Source organism: Equus quagga, chromosome 13 (assembly GCF_021613505.1).
Source record: "Equus quagga isolate Etosha38 chromosome 13, UCLA_HA_Equagga_1.0, whole genome shotgun sequence".
Classification (NCBI taxonomy): domain Eukaryota; kingdom Metazoa; phylum Chordata; class Mammalia; order Perissodactyla; family Equidae; genus Equus; species Equus quagga.
This window is the reverse complement of record NC_060279.1, coordinates 32,645,478-32,664,884: the sequence shown is the minus strand read 5'-3', so window position 1 is coordinate 32,664,884 and position 19,407 is coordinate 32,645,478. Positions and strand designations below refer to the sequence as shown.

The 19,407-nt window shown below is 44.4% G+C and overlaps 1 protein-coding gene across 2 annotated transcripts; it reads right to left on the bottom strand.

Annotated features, from left to right (window-relative positions):
- Positions 1-185: 185 nt before the first annotated feature.
- On the bottom strand, positions 186-9,952 carry DEDD (death effector domain containing). 2 transcript variants are annotated; one of them, XM_046683717.1, is made up of 6 exons: positions 9,824-9,952; positions 8,041-8,073; positions 2,007-2,395; positions 1,696-1,803; positions 1,241-1,387; positions 186-687 (listed from the first exon to the last, which is right to left on the bottom strand). In XM_046683717.1, the coding sequence occupies exons 3-6, from the start codon at positions 2,329-2,331 to the stop codon at positions 311-313; spliced, it is 957 nt and encodes a 318-aa protein (XP_046539673.1). In that variant the 5' UTR covers positions 2,332-2,395; positions 8,041-8,073; positions 9,824-9,952; the 3' UTR covers positions 186-310. The 2 variants fall into 2 exon arrangements, with proteins under 2 accessions (XP_046539673.1, XP_046539674.1); XM_046683718.1 differs by lacking the exon at positions 9,824-9,952 and adding an exon at positions 9,664-9,722.
- Between the last annotated feature and the right edge of the window lie 9,455 nt (positions 9,953-19,407).

Genomic DNA, 19,407 nt, shown 5'->3' with positions numbered 1-19,407 from the left:
CAAAGACTATGTTCTATAGACTTTGCTTCTCCCTATACATTTGTCTTACGGCTCAGTGGCAAGGTGGCTGTAGAGACACACATTAGGGGGGTAAGTGGAAAGGGGGAACAAAGGGGAAGCCCAGGCACATGGGTGCAGGGAGGGGTGGGGAACACCACTTCCATTTTCCTTTGTCTTTTCCTTTTAAAAAAAAAAAAAAAAAGGCAGGGTGTGATTGGTTGGAAGGGTAGAGAATAAACCCCAGAACAGTATGTAAGCTCCAGAGGTGGATGGTGGGAACAGTCCCCAGAGAAGTGAGAAGGGGAAAAGGTCAGGGCAATGCTTGCAGCATCAAGTTCCTCAGGAGTTTCTGTCGGCCCAGCTCATAGTCCTCCTCGTCCACATTCACCAGCAGCTTGATGGCTTCATGGCCCACAGCCTGCTTGAGGGAGTCTGTGATGAAGACACCTTTAAGTGCCTCTAGTAATGAGCCATTGATGTAGTCGCGCCAGAATGCGTCGAGGTAGGTGAGCTCAGAGAACTTGATGTCACAGATGATGGAGCCCAGGTCCCGGGACTTGAGGATGGTGTTGGCCTGGTTAAAGCGCTCAAACTGGCGCTCAAGGGGGTCCTGCTTGTTAGAGAAGACATTGCCCTGCAGAGCAGTCTCGTGCTGGCAGTATTCAGCCCGAACCCGCAGTCTGATGTCTGTGGGGAACAGAAGATATGTAGGGAGGTTGCAGTGAGGGGTGAGTTTACAATCCAAGTTTGAAAGGTTGAACAGCAGAGTAGCAAAGTCAGGAACATCACCTGACCCCTTTTCTACCTCTTCCCCAGGACTAGTTCTTTTCTATGTACCTCTGAAATCCTTGCCTGAATGCAGCAGGTTCCCTTAACTGGGCCACGCCCAGGTCAGATTATTCCCATCACTCACAAACAGCACCTTGCTTCTAGCAGTTGTTTTCTCAATTAGCAGGCACAGAAGTTCATTTTTATACTTTATCATGACTTGGTTCATCCTCCCATAAGGATGTCATAACAGCATTCTTCTGATCTAGTATTAACTAACAAAGAGTTGAAATGTACTCTGCCACAAAGATAGAGGAATTCTAGCCCCAGAGACTAAACCATTCAACCTCACTTTGCAAATAGCAATCAAAGTGAACCTTGCACTAAATAGCATAAACTGCCCAGTATCCTAGCAGTTCTTTCTATTTCCCCTCAAGTCTACTCCACCTCTGGTACCTCTGAACTTCCTCACCACATGTCTGCTTTTCCTTGGGATCTGGTGTCACTGACTTCCGGCGTTTTCGCTGGCTCCCAAGTGTGGCTCTCCCTCGAGCTGGCCGCTTGCTACACATCTGAGGGCCCGAAGTGGGGCAGCACACCACAGGATAGTGGGGAGGCACTGACCAGAGGGTACAAGGGGAGAAGATGTAGTAGGGTAAATGCAGAAATTCAAACACTGCTCTTGGAATGAGGAGGAATCATTTAGACTTAGCATTAAAAGCAACAGCAATAATGTGACCTAAAGGAAGACACAACGTGGGAACAATTACAGGATCTAGGTGAAGCATTAACACCTCACCTAATTTTTATGAGGTTAGATATGGTGGGATGGTGTCCTTTCATTTAAGCTGGCAAAGCTGGGAATATGATGGGTTCAGTGTCCTCTTTCTTGATTATGGAAATTAGGAGGAGTTAATGTCTTCTCACCTGTTTTAGGGGGTTGGGGAGGCCTCGGTTCTGGATCACTGAGGGCTCTGGGGGTCACATAGCGAATTGATGTCTCCTCCAGATACTTGTCTACAAGATCAGGGCACACTGTAGGGGAAAAGGGCGTCATTCAAGAAAAGATATACCCCTCCCTTCTTCTAGTCCAACCATCCAAGGGGCCTCATAACTTATTCTCCTAGGTACTCCCCAGAATCAAGGTCTCTTCCCGCTTGGACTCCTATGCTGCTCACTCCTGGCTTCCCACAACTCTTCCCTGATTCCTGTGTCCCCAGCCCCCAATGCACCCTCACCAGCCCGTCTCCTCTTGAGGGTGACGTAGGGCAGCAGGTCATGGCGAGTAATGATGCGCAGCAGCTGCAGCACCTGGCGGAAGTTACTCTCATCACAGCGGCCCTGGCGCTCCAGTGCCAGTAAGAAGTCACGTCCATTTCGGATGAGGCCACGCTCGTGGTCATCAATGACATCAACAAAGAGGAAGGAAAGAACGCGCACATCTCTGTGTGTCAGGTGGGTGCCCACGATGTCAAACATGCGGTGCAGGCTATATAGCCCATGCTCCTGCTCACCATGCTCTTCTGGCCACACCTGGCTTGCCCGCCGCTTTAGGCCCGCCATGCTGGGGGCTCAGGTACACACTGCTTTCCAGAATCCCTGCTCAGCAGCTGCAATCCTCACTATACTGTAAGGACAAGGCAAGAACCTTTGAGCCACTAAATGGCAAGAAGTGGTCTTGTTCATTCCTGTATTCCCAGTGCCCAACACAATGCCCGGGCAGTGTAGTGCTTAATAAGTATTTATTAAATTTTAAAAAGTGTTCATTTAAAAAAGCCTAGAGCTCTCCATACCCAGCAGATGCTGCTCTAAGTCCAGACCCTACTGCAGAAATATAGTCACTTTCCCTAAGTGAGGATGTTATAATGCAATTTTAGTGCTATATACTCAGCAGAAAGTGCTGTTAGATATTACCTCAGTTGTTCCTCCTGCCCCTGAAACACTGCTTTTGAGAACTGTGCTTTCCCCAACCAGTTCACCTCTTAAATGTAGGCAAACTTGAATAGTAGAGAATTCACTCTTCTAATATGAAAGCTGCAGAAAGTGAACTTAGAGACTGATAGTAGGGAAAGTGAAAATCTTTAGGATTAGAACTAGTTTCAATTTTGTCTGTATCATTAACAAGCTGTGTAGCTGTGTGACCATAAGTCACTTAACTTCAAAGTTTCACTGCCCTCATCAGGAATGAAACAAACTACTACTCAGACTTAAAAATCCAATGAGAAAATACATGTGAAATTACTTTGTAAACCTTATATAAATGGTGGTGAAAGATATTTCAAAGAGAGAAGCATCCTTGACCTCTGCAAGCCAGACCCATCCCTCCACAAGCCTATCCTCATTTTTCCTATAATCCAACCAAGTCCAGAAGCGTAACTACTCAGAAGGTTAATAATATTCACCGAAACTCATAGATTTAAATCAGATATTATTAAGCTCCTCCACTGAGCATGCTTGTAATCCTCCTATGTGACTTGTACACCCTTGATGTTCATACACCATTTGGATATACCACCTTCTAATCTTTCCTCATGGTTGTCATTTACCAATATTCTGTCCATGACCAATCATAGCCCTACATTCATTATATAACTTGGCACTTGATTCACAAAGTTCCTCCATCATCCTGGGTAGTATCAATGACCCAGCCACTATCCAATCCTGAAGTCCAACAACTTTCACCTCCACTCTAGTCACTTATACTAGCCAGTCCTGGTGGTTTAGTGGTTAAGATTTAGCACTCTCACTGCTGTGGCCCTGGTTCATTTCCCAGTTAGGGAACCAAACCTCCCGTCTGTCAGCTGTCATACTGTGGCGGCTGCGTGTTGCTCTGATGCTGAAAGCTATGCCACTGGTATTTCAAATACCAGCAGGATCACCCATGGTGGACAGGTTTCAGCGAAGCTTCCAGACTAAGACAGCCTAGGAGGAAGGACCTGGCCACCCACTTCCAAAACAACTGGCCATGAAAGCCCTATGAATAGCAGTGGAGATTTGTCTGACATAGCGCCAGAAGGTGAGAGGGCAGCACAAAAAGACTAGGCAGAGTTCTGCTCTGCTGTACACAGGATCGCTAGGAGTTTCAATCAACTCGACAGCACTAACAAATAGTCACTAATACTTACTGCCCTGCCAGAGAGTACCACCCAATACTGCTCTACCCTCTGACCACAATCTCCAATCACCCAATCAATTATAAATTCCTGTTGATGCTACTTCTAAATATCCCTTAAACTGCCTCACCTTTCCATCTCCACTGCCACGGTTCAGATCCCAATAATCTCTCACCTGGTCTATTACAACAGCCTCTTTAAGGGCTCTCCTTACCACCAATCTTAGCCCACCTAAAGCCATCCCCCACATTCAGCTGAATTAGCTATCTAAAATGCACAACTGATCACATCACTTTTCTGCTTAAGACCTATAAGAACACTCCAAACTCCTTACACAACACACCAAATATCCCAAGATTGGGTTCCCGCCTACCTTTCAACCTCATAACCCACTTTTTATTCTCTAACCTTATGAGTTTGTTTATCATTCACATACATCATGCAATTCATTTCTCTATACCTTTCTTCAGGCTACTTCCTTTGCCTGAATGCCCCTCTCCCTTCTCTGTTGCGCACCCCCATCACCACCCTTTTTCAGATGGCTAACTCCTACTCATCCTTTAAGAGTCAGCTCAGATGCCATCTTCAAATTCATTCTCTACACCCCCATGCTGGGATAAGTAGTCCTCTTCTGTGCGCCTATGGAACACTGTGCATATTTCCCTTTAAATCATTTATCAAAGTGTACTAAAATCATTTCTGTATTTATTATCCCATTAGATCTTAAGCAACTCATGTAGAAGGACTAAGTCATATTCATCTTTATATCTCTAGTGCCTAGCAATGGATAGAGGCTGGCACATAGTAGGAGCAACATATTGTCGAACTGAACTTAATGTCCAAGCAATACTTTAATTAACTCACATATGTGCAAGAATGAGAGGACCCCATTAAAAATAGATACCTGCAACTCAGTTACCATGCATATACAGTCATGCACCACATAATGACATTTTGGTCAATGATGTACCACACGTGCAATGGTGGTCCCATAAGATTAGTACCAGATAGCCTTGGTGGGTAGTAGGCTATACCATTAGGTTCATGTAAGTATACCCTATGATGTTCACACAATGACAAAATCGCCTAATGACCCATTTCTCAGAACATATCCTTATTGTTAAGTGACGTATGACTGTATTCTAGCAAGCTATAGCCTCCCCTACACTGTGCCGTACCACAGTACCCTACTCAACAATGAGACAGGTTGTTCTGTCCATTTTATACACCAAGAAACTGAGGCTAGCTTAAGAAAGGGAATAAAATGATAAGCTACTTCAGAAGAACAAAGCTGATGGGGTCTCAGAAAACTGAAGAGCAAGTAGGACCTGGTCCTCTCTTCCTCAGTAATCCTAAAATAGAAGCACTGAGAGATTTGTAGCCTTAAGGGGAGGTCCACCCTGGAATCACTTAGCCCCATACCATGGGTTCTGATATGTGGACAGGAAATATAGCCCATATCTAGTTAGAGAGCCCAAATGCCCCACCCAAAGCATGGAAAACAGCTGGGAAAATAGCTATTCAACTATTGACTAGTTTTCCTCGTCTCTTCCTTTCTTGTTTCACCTGCTACAGTCCCTGGGTACAAATAGAGGGGACTGAAGGAAAATACCTTCTTGCTCATACCCAGCAACACGAGAAAACTGAGCCTCCTTACAACCCCTACAACTTCTCCTTGTTTCCTATCCCACCTGTTCCCTTTGGCCAGCTGTTGATTATGAGGATCCCAGAAAAAGCAGATGGGCAGATTTCAAATTAAACCAATCAGAAGAGCAGGTTGCTCCAGAGCTCCTCAATTCAAAGTGTACTGACTATAAAGCCCAGGAAATGAAGAAATATTGTCCTCACAGACCTGACCACTAGAAAATGAGGCAGAGCACAGGAAAGCACTATGGTCCTAATTATTCATCAACAGATGCAATTCTACAATAGACCTCAATCCTCTCAGGGTTAACTCCCTACATTTGAAGGAGAAAAAAAAGGCCACTTTTAAGTCCTAGATTCCCAGGCTGGATCATTCAAGGTGCCAGGAATTATCAGAGCTTCTAGGTCAGTGGTTCTCAACGAGGGGCAACTTTGTCCCCCAGGGGACATTTACAATGTCTGGAGACATTTTAGGTTGTCATGACTAGGGGGGTAAGGGGGAGTGCTACTGGCATACAGTGAGTAGAAGCCATGGATGCTGCTCTACACATCCTATCACACACAGACAGTCCCCCACAACAAAAAATTATCCAGCCCAAAATGTCAATAATGCTAAGGATGAGAAACTCTATTCTACATGGAGCATGATGAAAGGTCAAAAGGAATAGAGACAACATTGTCACTTTCTACCCTATATCTGGAGTAGGAAGCCATTTGTTCCCTCCGACCCAAACTATCAAACAATATTCCAGAAGAAAAGAAAAGCTAGTCAGACAGAGGCTCATTTAACCTCTAAGTCCAACCAGCACTAAGGAGTTCCATCCCACTCCAACCTTGGCTTTTCTATCACCTGCTGTTGCCATTCAGGTGAACAGCAGGTGGTAGGCCTACACTCCCTTCTACCCCATCCCAGGAGGTCTAATTTGACCTACTTCAATCTGGATCTCTGTGAAGATAAGAGAAATACCATTCTCTGCAAGACAGACAAAAAGGATCCTGGACTTAACCCTCACCAGCCATCTCTAAAGTCTTGAAACTAGACTGCTAGCAGACCCTCCCTTGTTAGGCTGCTAATCAGACTTATACTACTTATTCATTGAAGAGGTTTAAGTTTCCCAAGTCCATGTCCTTGGGAGAAATGTGAGGAGGCTGGCATATAGGCTAATAAGCAGCCCTCTCCACATAATTCTCATGTAGGATGGTGAGTTTACTCACTCAGCAACCCAGATGGGGGTTCCAAGAATCTATTGAACTTCAGCATTAAAAGAACATGGCCAACTTCCTCTGAAACTAAAATATACTCAGCTTTCTGCAGCAGTGAAGCAAGGGAACTCAGCTTAAATTATACAGTGATCCTAGATGAAAGGTATCAGAGTAGTGAGAAGAATGGACCCCCTCTATACAGAAGATTAGAAAGAACTCTTGAGTCTTGGTGTCTGAAATATTGCCAGATACCAAGAGACAAACACTCCAGTAAACAAGAGTCCTGATCCCGCTAGCTGGTTTGAGTCCATTTGAGATCCTAAAACATGGGTTCCCCCCTACGTTTCCCAAGAATAATTCTTTATTCTGATGAATTGCAGCATCTCCTAGAGTTGTAGTTCGTTTGTTTTCTTTAGGGAGCTCCAAGACAAGTCAAGGGCCAATGGACAGTCCATATGTATCTACAGGATTTCCTCTTGATTGGTCGTTCTCTATTAGGTTTCTATTTCCAAGCAAAATCTAGTCTGACCCCAATCAGGGATGATATCTGTATTTTTTGAGGTATTTGACTCTTTTGGAAGCCCTGAGAGGAAAGTCCTGTGGAAGAAATAATAAAGAGTGATAACTTGAAATGAAAAGGATAGTCTAGTTTCCTCCCAACAGGGATGATATTTGTATTTTCACAGAACCAGAAGTATCTGACTCTCTCAGAAGCTCTTAGAGAGGAAAGTCAGTGGAAGAACTAAAAAGAGTGATGTCTTGAAACTTGAATTGGAAACGACGTGGAAAACTTAAACATGGCTAAGAGCACATAAAGAGCTTTCTCGCTGGTGGGAGAGGAAAATGTAACTAAATACCTGAAAAGTCAGAATTACATAGTATTTTCAAAAGGAAGATTCCAGGAACCCTGAACAACTAAAAGCAAGAATAAGCTAGAGGAAAAGCCCTCCCGTGGAAGGTGCCTCAGCAACCCTCCAAGGGCAATATTTAGTAGACACTGTACTAGAGTACAATGTTGCACATGTTTAAAAAAATGTTTCTCTCAGAGCTAACCAAGACGACTAGATAATAACAAAACAAAGCTGGGGGCCTGTCCCAAAACACCTAATTTTTGCTCTCCTTTCCCTCCCACCAATCTCTAGTTACCCAAAGAGACAGTGACTGCAAGCAACAGATCTTACGTACTCAGTTGGGTGGGTGAAACTCATTTTCCCTGGCATCTACCCCATTACTGAGCTGACCCACCATACATTTCTCATGCCATTTCCATTCCCTGCCATTGTTTGAAAACAATAAAAAGTTCCAGACTTACCTCTGCAAGAAAGTTAATTTCCCAGGTCTCTTCCTAGCACAAGGTTCAGAGCCAGCAGCAAAACAAAAACAAACAAGGGGGAAAAGAGAGTCAATTTTCAAGCTTTATTTTGAAACCTCACAGGCCCAAAGAGTTAGTCAATCTCAGTTGCAAAAATACAAACAAGCCTAAAGCCATTTCGATTGAAATAATCCACTCCAGGCTAAATGAGGTAACTCGCCCCAACAAAGCCCAAGCTTCCCTAACTCTCTACTCGGCAATTCACAAGACAATACCAACTCTGAGAATTTCCAGCCTCAATGGCTGGTACCACGAAAGGCCCCCAATTCAACAACTTGTGGGAAACCAAGTATCCTCTGACAACTTCTCACCTGACTCCTCAATTTCTCATGAGACTCACCTATTTTGTTACAATATTAACCTTGACTTTCATCTTTAGGAAGAAGTGGGAGGAAAGTGGTTACAGCCAAAGGAGACACTTTTCACTGTTTTCCTTTTCAGACCAGAACCATCCTCCAAATTCCACCTTCGCCCCTTTCCCTTACCTAGCACACAGTCAGAACAAAATATCCACGAGGGCAGCATCCACTCATATATCTACATTTCACCAGGGAATGTTTTCTGTATAAGAATACTGATCCCTCCCTCCCAGCACTTAAGCAGCAAAAGAACGGTCTGGAAACTAAAGTACTCATTTAATTAGCCTGGCTGCCTAGATGCCATCCTGTTTTCCTTTTCTCAGGCTTCCAGAGTCTCAACCTTAGTATATAGGGCTTCAACATAGCATGGCTGTTTCCTCACTCTTGCATTGCTAATTGCTAAAAACTACAAAAGTCCTTCCACACACTGGCAGCGACACCAGCTTCCCCATTTTCCCTTCCTCTCGTAACCAGGAAAAACAAGAGAGCAGTAAGCTAGAGAGCCTTTGGAAGGCAAATCCAGTTGAACTCTCATCCAACCCCAATTCTCCAAACCCACATGACCATTCCCTTCTGCCCTTCCCACCCTATTAAAAGCTAAAGGCCTGGCAATTGGAATTGGCTGCAACTGATGCTGCTTAACTCTGCTCTCTCTTCCTTTCCACAGGGGAAAAGGAAACCCCCGAACCTCTATCACCCGTGCAGCTCCACTGTCCTATCTCCCATCCCATTCCCCTTCCTCCCAAACTTTCCTCCTAGTCTCTCACTTTCTCCATTACCTCGTCACACCGACAGGCTCTCCATTCCCCAAACCTCCGTTCTCTCCTTTTTCACCCAAATATCTCCCCTAGGCCCTTCCCCCTCCCACCTCAAATTTAACACTTTCAAAACCTCCCCCCAAACGTCTTCAGTCCAATTCTCACCTCTTCCCAACACCCCTCAGAGTCCAGTCCTCCTCCCAACGACAAGCCACCAGCCCCTTCCCCTTCTCACGCTCAGCCTCTCCCTCCCGCTCCTAAGCCCCCTCAACCCGGCGGGATGGCAGCCCCACTCCCCAACTCGGCCTCTCTAATACCCCCAGCCCGGCCCAGCCTTGGCCCTTGTTTACGCCCCTCCCCACGTCCCCTCCCCCGCCTCGACCCCTGCCCTCTGCCACAGTTGCCACCTCCCCCGCACGCCCCCCTCGGCCGCTCCCCTCCCCCACCTCGCAGCGTCCCGTCACCTCCCTCTCCTGAGGTTTTCAAGCTGGACGTCGCCACCGCCTCCCCCTCCACTTTCCTTCCCCAAGCCCTTTGCGGCCCCGCCCGGCCCCGCCCCGTCCCGCTCGACTCCCCCTCCCCACTCCGGCCGCCCCGCCGCCTCACTCTCGGCTCAGGCTTGGCGCCGCCATGTTGGATCCATCCGCGCCGCGCTCCCGGGCCTGTCTCCCGGCGCCGCATCCGGGCTCCAGCCGCCGCCGCCGCCGCCGCCGCCGCCGCGGGCGTGGGGGAGGGGAGAGGCGGGCGGGGGTGGCTGCATCCTGAACAGCGCCTCCCGGAACCTGGCCGGTTCGTGGCGGCTTCGAGACCATAGTGAGGCATGAGCCGGAGGAGCCATGCTAGGTGAGGGCAGCCTGGCAGCGGCATTAAACGGGGAGTGGACAGCTTCACGTCGGGAGGAGAGGCTAGAGAATGGCAGCCATCTTGCTTTGGGGCAAGCTGGCAACGCAAGTTTTACTTGACGGTGGCTTCAGGGCCGGAGTAAGTAAGGAGAGAGGGTTGCATTCTTGAGTTTGGAAACAGTGGTGGCTCCAGGGCTGGCTGATGTCGACTTCAAGACCCACCGAAAGACTGGGACTGACAGCCATGACGCGTACGGGCGGAATATTATGGGGGGTGAAATTGCCCCGCATCCTTTGGGGAAGGTTCGTGATCTGGATTTGACCTTTGCTCTGAGCTTCCTGGTAACCCGGACGTTCCGTAAACCTGGCTCCGGAGCAGAAAGCGCTGCTGAGATGCCCTCTCGGATTTCATGCTTTGAGCATTTGTCTTTTGAGCACCCGCTTTATGAAGGAAGTGTCACCTGAGCTGAATCCTGGACTCTTGGGAATTGGGGGTCGGGGCCGGGTACTTTCTGGAGCTGCTAGTATCCTGATGTGATTTTAAGAGAGGTAATAGATGAGGCCTGTGAGATTGACAGGGGCCAGTTTACGCAAGGCCTTACAAATTTAGTTGATTTCATCCTAAGGGCAACGAATAGACTTTGAAGAGATTTAGCAGAGGTGTGACTAATTATATTTGCATTTTAGAAAGATCACTGGTTGCATTGGGGAGAATGGATTAGAAAGGACGCAGTTAGAGGCGTGGAGAACAATTGGTAAGATCTTTTCCGGGTGAGAGACACAGTGGTCTCTCCTATAGAAAGGGAAGTGCAGATGGGAAAAGATAGATGGGAAATGCGCATAAGGCAGAGGGAGGAATCCATATTTCCGTGTTCTGACTTGGGCAACTGAGGAATAATGATGCCATTTTCTTTTTTGTTTGGGGGAGAGAATGAGTTTTAGGTGCCTGTCGGATATCCATTAGACAACTGGATATTAGATAATGTGGGTTGGGAATGCAAAAGAAACGTTTGGGGTGTGTGCTCTCAAGCGCCTGTGAATATAGATGGTTGTTGAAGCTGTAGAAGTGGATAAGATGGCCTAGTGAGAGGAATATCTGCGTTTGAGGGATGAGATGAGGAAAAGAAGCTGAAAAGAGGACATTGAGCAGGGGCAAACAGAAAGGAAAGAAGGCAACCAGGAGAGAAATATCAAGGAAACTGGTTACAGTGTTAAACGTTACAAATCAGGTAAGAGGTGGACTAAAATGTGTCCATGGATTTTGCAACAAGGAAGTCATTTAGTAATTTTGGAGAAAGCTGTTTCAGAGATATATGGTGGGCTGGAAACCAGACTGAGGTAGATTGAGTGACTGGAAAGGCACAATGTATAAAGATAATTTTTTAGGGGCCGGACCCCTGATGCCAAGATCAAGTTTCAGGCTCCACTTCAGTGGCCCAGGGTTCGCCGGTTCGGATCCCCGGTGTGGACATGGCACCGCTTGGCAAGCCATGCTGTGGTAGGCATCCCACATATAAAGTAGGGGAAGATGGGCATGGATGTTAGCTCAGGGCTAGTCTTCCTCAGGAAAAAAAAAAAAAAAAAAAAAACTGTCAGCAGATGTTAGCTCAGTGCTAATCTTCCTCAAAAAAAAAAAAAGAATTTTTAAATGGTGTTGAGGTTAGCAGTAGGGTGTAGCATGAGGGAGAATTCCAAAGAAAGGGAAAGAGTTTTAGGTGCCTGTGGGGCAGCCAGATGGAGATGTCCTAATGGCAGTTGACTATACAGATCTAAAAGGTAGGAGAAAAATATATTAAATGGGAAAAAAGCTAGTGTAGAAGAATGCATATGGCACATTTACACAGGCATTAAAAAATTAACCATGAAGAGTGGGCCTGGGAGGGATGAAACTTATACGTTTTTATTTTAGCTCTATCTTTACTGTTGGTATTTGTTTTACTGTGTACATAGATTACTTTTATAGAAAAGTACTTTTTAAAAACTTCAGTGTATATAGCCAGAAATTCTGATGAGTTTGGGTGCATTCAGAGTGATACTGCCTTAGACTATAGCCAGAAATTCTGAATCATGAACATCTCAGTGGTAGTTGAAGCCATAGATTTCTAGAAGCTCCCCAGAGAACAGCAGAGGGCTAAGAAGAGTGCTGTGGAGAATTCCAACATTTAAGGCACAAGTAGAAGAGCCCTTGGAGAATCTTTGAAAAGGAACAGCCAATAAGGAAGAACAAAAACTGGGTGGTAATTGGCACAGAATCAGAGGGAAGAGAGCAGTTCAAGAGAGTGGAAGTTGTTAAAAGTGTCAGATGTCTCCAGAAAGACAGCCAACAGGAAAGGTGCTTTTAGCTCCAGACCCAGGTTTCCTGGAAGCTTGGCACAAAGGTCAGATCGAGATTTTGAACTTTCCCCCAAGTATCATGTGGAATCTGACCCCCATGCTATTCTACCCTTATGCATCATGACTGGCAGTCCTAGTCTTTCAATGGGTTTTGAAGTCAGCACCAGCCAGCTCTGGCACCACCAGTGTTTCCACACTCAAGAATGCTACCTCTCCCATTCCATACTATGGCCCTGAAGCTGCCATCAAGAAAAACCTGTGTTGCCAAAATGATGGAAGTTAAGGATTTGAAAGTAGGAGTATAAACTGGAGTTGAGAAGGTCAAGAACTAACTAAGGATTGCATGGATTTTCCTAAAACCACCCTGAAAGATAGGAAGAGTTGGCATAGAGAGGTTACTTAATAGGTGCTAAAGTCCTCAGTAAACTTGAGGGCTAAAGGGTAGTTGAACCAAATAGCAGAAGCTTTAAAGAGCGAAGAGTTTTTGCAAGAGGTTGGAAGCACCATAGTCTGAAAGTACCAGTGGATAGCAAAGAGAAGGATGATAGCCTGCCACCCTTTCCTACAGGAGTGCGAGAATGAACAGCCTCTACTTTAGAAGGTTGAAGGAAGAAGTGTCTGTTAGAAAATGCCAAAAATGTCAGCCCTACCCAACTTTCCATCTGGACCCACTGCAACTCTGTTCCTTTGTAAACAACCTCCCCTATATCCTAATTTTCTTCACAGATTGCTCCCTAGCTTTTCCTAGAGGAAGACTCATCAGGACAGAAGTAGCTGTGATGTATGGAAGGGGGATGTGCCCCACCCACGTAAATCCACACAAGAGGCAGGCACAGGCACAACTTCTTAAAATAGAATCATATTCTCTCCATATCCATATTCTGAAGCGGTTTGACACCTAGCAGTCTTGGCATCATGGTAGTAATTCCTTTCTGTGAGCCCACCTCTCCTCTCCAAACCTAACCCAACCCCGTTTAGAGGGTTAGAGAGGAGAGTCCATACTGAAGACTGCCTTTTCTAATAGTGTGATGTCCAGCTCACTCATTGCAGCCCATGGGGAAAAAACACACATTGCCCTCTCCACTCAGAATGGAAAGGTAAAGGAAGGGCTGGGATTTGTCTCCATTAAGCCTTCCAGAATAATCTCTCTTCCTCTACAGGACTCGTAGGACTCAGTCCTTTTCCCTGGAACCAAACCTTAACAACTAAATTTTACATATTCCAGACAATTGGGACAAACATTGTCTGGCCAACTGTTCCTAAGGTAATTGGTCCATTCATGGTTGCAGTTGTAGGAATGTTTTCTGTTTGGGGGGCCCTGGATGTTCACTTGAGATTTAATAGGGGCTGAAGAGATCATAATGCCAATAAAGAGAGCTGAGCAGATTTCCTGAGGTGAAATGGAATAAATGCCAGCTAACCCAAGGAGACCTGTGTGGAGATGGACACTCTCATGCCCACCACTGAGAAAAAATATTTCAAACGCTTTAAAGATTTTTCACTAGCCATAGCTAAACAGCTGTTCCCCCTTGGGTTAAACTATACATCAATAGTTATAGCAAAAACTTCATCTTTTGTCTTCTGTTCTTTTTCCATCCTCTCGTTGCTTCAACTGAAAACTTGAGAAAACTCCACTGAGAAGACTGAGAACCCTGTGTACGATTCTTTTGTTACTCAGAGTCCTCTGTCTTTCACATTCCTTCCTTTACGTCAGCTCCTGTCTCTTCCTTGGAGCCTCTGCTAAGAAAACTCCCTCTAGCTTTCAAAGACCAGCCCCTTCAGCTTGACCCTGATTCCCATTCTTTTCTGCTTCTCAACACACTGTTCCCACCATTATCTCTTCCTTCACTAGACTCTAACCTGACATCCTTCAGCTACCTTTCACATTCTCCTGTTTCTAGTGTGTCCTGTGCTATAGTTCTCAACTCACTGTAATTCTCAGTGATTAGAAAAGCCTTTTTAGGGGCCAGCATGGTGGCGTAGTAGTTAAGTTCACATACTCTGTTTCGGTGGCCCAGGGTTCGCAGTTTGGATCCCAGACACGGACCTACGTACCACTCATCAGGCCACGCTGTGGCAGCATCCCACATACCAAACAGAAGAAGATTGCCACAGATGTTAGCTCAGGGATAGTCTTCCTCAAGCAAAAAAAAAAAGAGAAAGATTGGCAACAAGTGTTAGCTCAGGGCCAATCTTCCTCACCAAAAAAAAGCAAAAGAGAAAAGCCTTTTTTCTGTACTTTAGAAAAATCTATCTCTTTGTACCTTCCATTTATTGGTCCTATTTTTTCTCTCTGGATCACCACATCATAGCTGTATGTCAACCCTTCAGATAACTACTATGTCCCTACTAAATATTTTTTTTCCAGGTCAATGGTAGTACCAATTCAAAGTATAGAAGACCTCTTATCTTGCTTGATCTGAATACTCTATTAAGGCTGCTTTTCCCAGTTCATGCTGTTCTACACCTCTGCCCAAATTAAGATCTTTTCAAACCAGACATTGCCTTAAAGAAGTCCATACCCTATTGGCAGTTATTGTCACAAGTATCCTTTTGATTCTTCCAGGCCCAGTCTGATCCCTGTGTCCCTGCCTGAGCTTTATTCTTGAACTTTATCCTACAGTGATTTATTGACCTGACAGGCCTCTCTAGTTCTTGGCTCCCCATTAACTTCAAGCTGCTCCAGTTAATCATTTTCTTTCTTTTTTTTTTGAGGAAGATTAGCTCTGAGCTAACTGCTGTCAATCCTCCTCTTTTTGCTGAGGAAGACTGGCCCTGAGCTAACATCCGTGCCCATCTTCCTCTACTTTACACGTGGGACGCCTGCCACAGCATGGCTGGATAAGCAATGCCATGTCCACACCCAGGATCCAAACTGGCGAACCCCAGGCCGCCTCAGCGGAAGGTGCAAACTTAACCGCTGCGCCACTGGGCCGGCCCCTCTTTTTTTTTTTAAGATTGGCACCTGAGCTAACAACTGTTGCCAATCTTCTTTTTTCTTCCCTGTTTTTTCTCCCCAAATCCCCCCAGTACATAGTTGTATATTTTAGTTGTGGGTCCTTCTAGTTGTGGTATGTGGGATGCCACCTCAATGTGGCCTGACGAGCTGTGCCATGTCTATGCCTAGGATCCGAACCAGCGAAACCCTGGGCTACCGAAGCAGAGCGTGAAAACTTAACCACTCGGCCATGGGGCCGGCCCCCCAGTTATTCATTTTCATCCAGGCATCATCCTGGATCCTAATTTCAATTGAGCTTCAGACCTAGCTGTAAGCCCTGAGCTGGAATTCTGATGTCTCCTGGCTCCTGAATAGAAAAATAGGGACCACAATCAGTCCCTGAATCCTAACTATCTGCTATCCAAAATTCTCCTTAACCTGTTTCCTTTTCTTCATTTGCCAGCTCTGACCCTCACTAATATGACTTTGGGCAAATTCCTTAGCTTCTCTGAGCTTGTTTTCTTATCTGTAAAAGGGGCAAATATAACATCCACATGATAGGTCATTGTTTTAATGATTATGTTGAATAATATATATGAATTGTTAACACAGGGCCTAACTCATTGTAAGTGCTGGGTAAATGTTACCTAGTATTTGTATATAACGATATATATGTTTCAGGTTTCAGAAATTCAGCAGGTCCTTTATCAATGCTCTCTGCTGCCCCCGTGGGGATGACTTTTTCCAAGTCATTGGTTATCCTGCAGGCCATGACAAAAACAGCCTTGTCTCACCAGCCACACCAGTTAATTAGAAAATTAGTCAGTTCTTCTTTGGTTGATTGTTCAATCAAATAAAAATGCTTCTATATTCTAGCCCATTGTCTATCTTTTTCAAAAAACATACCAGGAAACTGTTATGTTTTCCTGCAATCAAGATATACTGTCTCTATAATGTTCTTCTAGTTTGTTTATCTAGTAACACTGGTGAGGAAAGTCATTCAGTCGTTTACTTAGTATGTTAAGCATTTACTAATGTCAGGTATTGTGATAGACATATAGGATAGGATACACAATGGTGGACAAAACAGACATGTCTTCATGGAGCTCACTACGTGGGTAGACAGACACTAAGGAAAAAATAAATACATCATTCTAAATTGAGATAGGTGCTATGAAGGAAAAGAACAGAATGCTGTGACAGAAAAATGAATGATCCAGAAATCCTCTGTGAGGTGGTGACATGGAAGCTGAGACCCAAAGGACATGAAGGAGGCAGCCATCTTGTGGAGAATGGGGAGGAGTACCCTAGGATAAGCAGACACCTGCAAAAGGCCGGGAGGCAATGAAGATCGGACACCTTGGGAGACTGAATCACAGTGATGAACCACTGTAAGCATCTGGGGATTGCTGCTTTCTTTTGTCATCGCCCTTTAATACCTGTTCTATAGTTTTACTAAGAATTAATAACCTTAGGTTTTTGTTGTTGTTTTGAGGAATATTAGCGCTCAGCTAACATCTGCTGCCAATCCTCCTCTTTTTGCTGAGGAAGACTGGCCCTGAGCTAACATCCGTGCCCATCTTCCTCTACTTTATATGTGGGATACCTGCCACAGCATGGCTGGATAAGCAGTGCCATGTCCACACCTGGGATCTGAACCGGAGAACCCCAGGCCACCAAAGCGGAATGTGCTCACTTAACTGCTGTGCCACCTGGCCGGCCCCTAATAATCTTAGGTTTTTAGTTCCCAGAGTTCACCATCTAGAATTTTCCTCTTTGAAAATGTGGACATTTGCCATATTGTGAGTTCCTCAGATTACCTAAAGGGGACACAATTTTACTTATACTTTTTATTTCTAGAATAGCATGTGTTCAGGCCCTGAACTCATTTAAAATGCTAAGAATCCTGTTACTATTTTAATCATTAATGAACTTATAACAAAAAGGATTTTCCTAACTCCTTGCATTACCTCATTTCTTCGTGTGTTCTTCCAAGCTTTAGCTATTTATACATTTTTATGTAGCTAAAATAATAATCTAATTATCATTATTGCAGATGATAGCTTGTTTAACTAGATAACTCATGAGCATCAACTTAAAAATTATTACAAATAATAACGGAATTAGTCAAGTGGGGGGAAAGTAACATGCAGAAGTGAATATCCTTTATATATACAAACTGTAAGTTAAAGATAAAATCGAAGACCCAATAGCAACAAAACAAAATTCCTTATAATAAGCCTAACAAGAATGTGCAAGATCAGTATGAATGAAATTTTTAAATGCTACCCATATAAGAGAAAACTTGAACAAATGGAAAGTAACATCATGTTCTTGGGTAGAGAGAAAATATAATGATGTTGATTTCCAAAGTTGTCTATAGATTTATATGATCTAGATCAAAATATCAGCAGGATTTTTAAAAATAAAACAAGCTTATTTTAAGTTCACATGGAAAAATAAGGAAGAATTAAAAGGAAAATTCTGAAAAAGAAAAGTGATGAATAGAAGCTAGCCCAACCAGATAATAAGAATTTGTTATAAAGCTGCAATGATTAAATCAGTAGAGTAATGCCCTGTGAATAGACAAATTGTTGGAACAGAATGGAAGGCCCGGTGATAGACCCAAATACGTATGGAAATTTTGTATTGATAAAAGTGCCACCTTAGATCAGTGGAAAGAATATGCATTATTTAGTAAATGGTGTTGAAACATCTGAAGAGACATCCAAAGAGAAAATGTTGGATCCTGACATCATACCCTTCACCAAAATTAATTCCGTATGGATTAATAGCCAATCATAATTAATATAAAATACTGGAAGCTATCCAAAACATAAGGGTACAAAAAGGTTGAAAGTAAAAGAGTGGGAAAAGATATACTATGTAAACATAAACCAAAAGAAAATTATATAATGACAGATATAGTAGACTTGAAGGCAAAAAGCATTACTAGAAATAAAGAAGGAGGGGGCCAGCCCAGTGGTGCAGCAGTTAAGTGAGCACATTCCACTTCGGTGGCCCAGGGTTCACCAGTTCAGATCCCAGGAGCAGACATGGTACCACTCAGCAAGCCATGCTGTGGTAGGTGTCCCATATATAGAGTAGAGGAAGATGGGCATGGATGTTAGTTCAGGGCCAGTCTTCCTCAGCAAAGAGAGGAGGATTGGCAGCAGATGTTAGCTGAACACTAATATTCCTCAAAAAAAAAAAAAGAAAGAAAGAAAGAAAGAAGGGGGCCCGGTCCTGTGACCAAGTGGTTAAGATCATGTGATCTGCTTCGGCAGCCCAGCATTTTTTTTTTTTTTATTAATGTTATGATAGATTACAACCTTGTGAGATTTCAGTTGTACATTATTGTTAGTCATGTTGTGGGTACACCACTTCCCCCTTTGTGCCCTCCCCCCACCCCCCCTTTTCCCTGGTAACCACCGATCAGATCTCCTTGTCAATATATTAACTTCCACCTATGAGTGGAGTCATATAGAGTTCGTCTTTCTCTGACTGGCTTATTTCGCTTAACATAATACCCTCGAGGTCCATCCACGTTGCTGCGAGTGGGCCAATTTTGTCTTTTTTTATGGCTGAGTAGTATTCCATTGTGTATATATACCATATCTTCTTTATCCAATCATCAGTTTCTGGGCATGTAGGTTGGTTCCACGTCTTGGCTATTGTAAATAATGCTGCGATGAACATAGGGGTGCAAGGGACTCTTGGGATTTCTGATTTCAGGTTCTTAGGATAGATACCCAGTAATGGGATGGCTGGGTCATAGGGTATTTCTATTTTTAACTTTTTGAGAAATCTCCATACTGTTTTCCATAGTGGCTGTACCAGTTTGCATTCCCACCAACAGTGTATGAGTGTTCCTTTTTCTCCACAACCTCTCCAACATTTGTCATTCTTGGTTTTGGATGTTTTTGCCAATCTAACGGGTGTAAGGTGATATCTTAGTGTAGTTTTGATTTGCATTTCCCTGATGATTAGCGATGATGAACATCTTTTCATGTGTCTATTGGCCATATTCATATCTTCTTTTGAGAAATGTCTGTTCATGTCCTCTGCCCATTGTT

What these genes read in the sequence shown, in the direction of transcription:
- DEDD (XM_046683717.1), bottom strand. Translation starts at nt 2,331, where the DNA reads ATGGCGGGCCTAAAGCGGCGGGCAAGCCAGGTGTGGCCAGAAGAGCAT. An exon ending in CCTCAAGAGGAGACGGGCTG is followed by an intron (nt 1,804 to 2,006) that starts GTGAGGGTGCAT and finishes TTTCCCCTACAG; the next exon opens with TGTGCCCTGATCTTGTAGAC. An exon ending in CAAGGAAAAGCAGACATGTG is followed by an intron (nt 688 to 1,240) that starts GTGAGGAAGTTC and finishes TGTTCCCCACAG; the next exon opens with ACATCAGACTGCGGGTTCGG.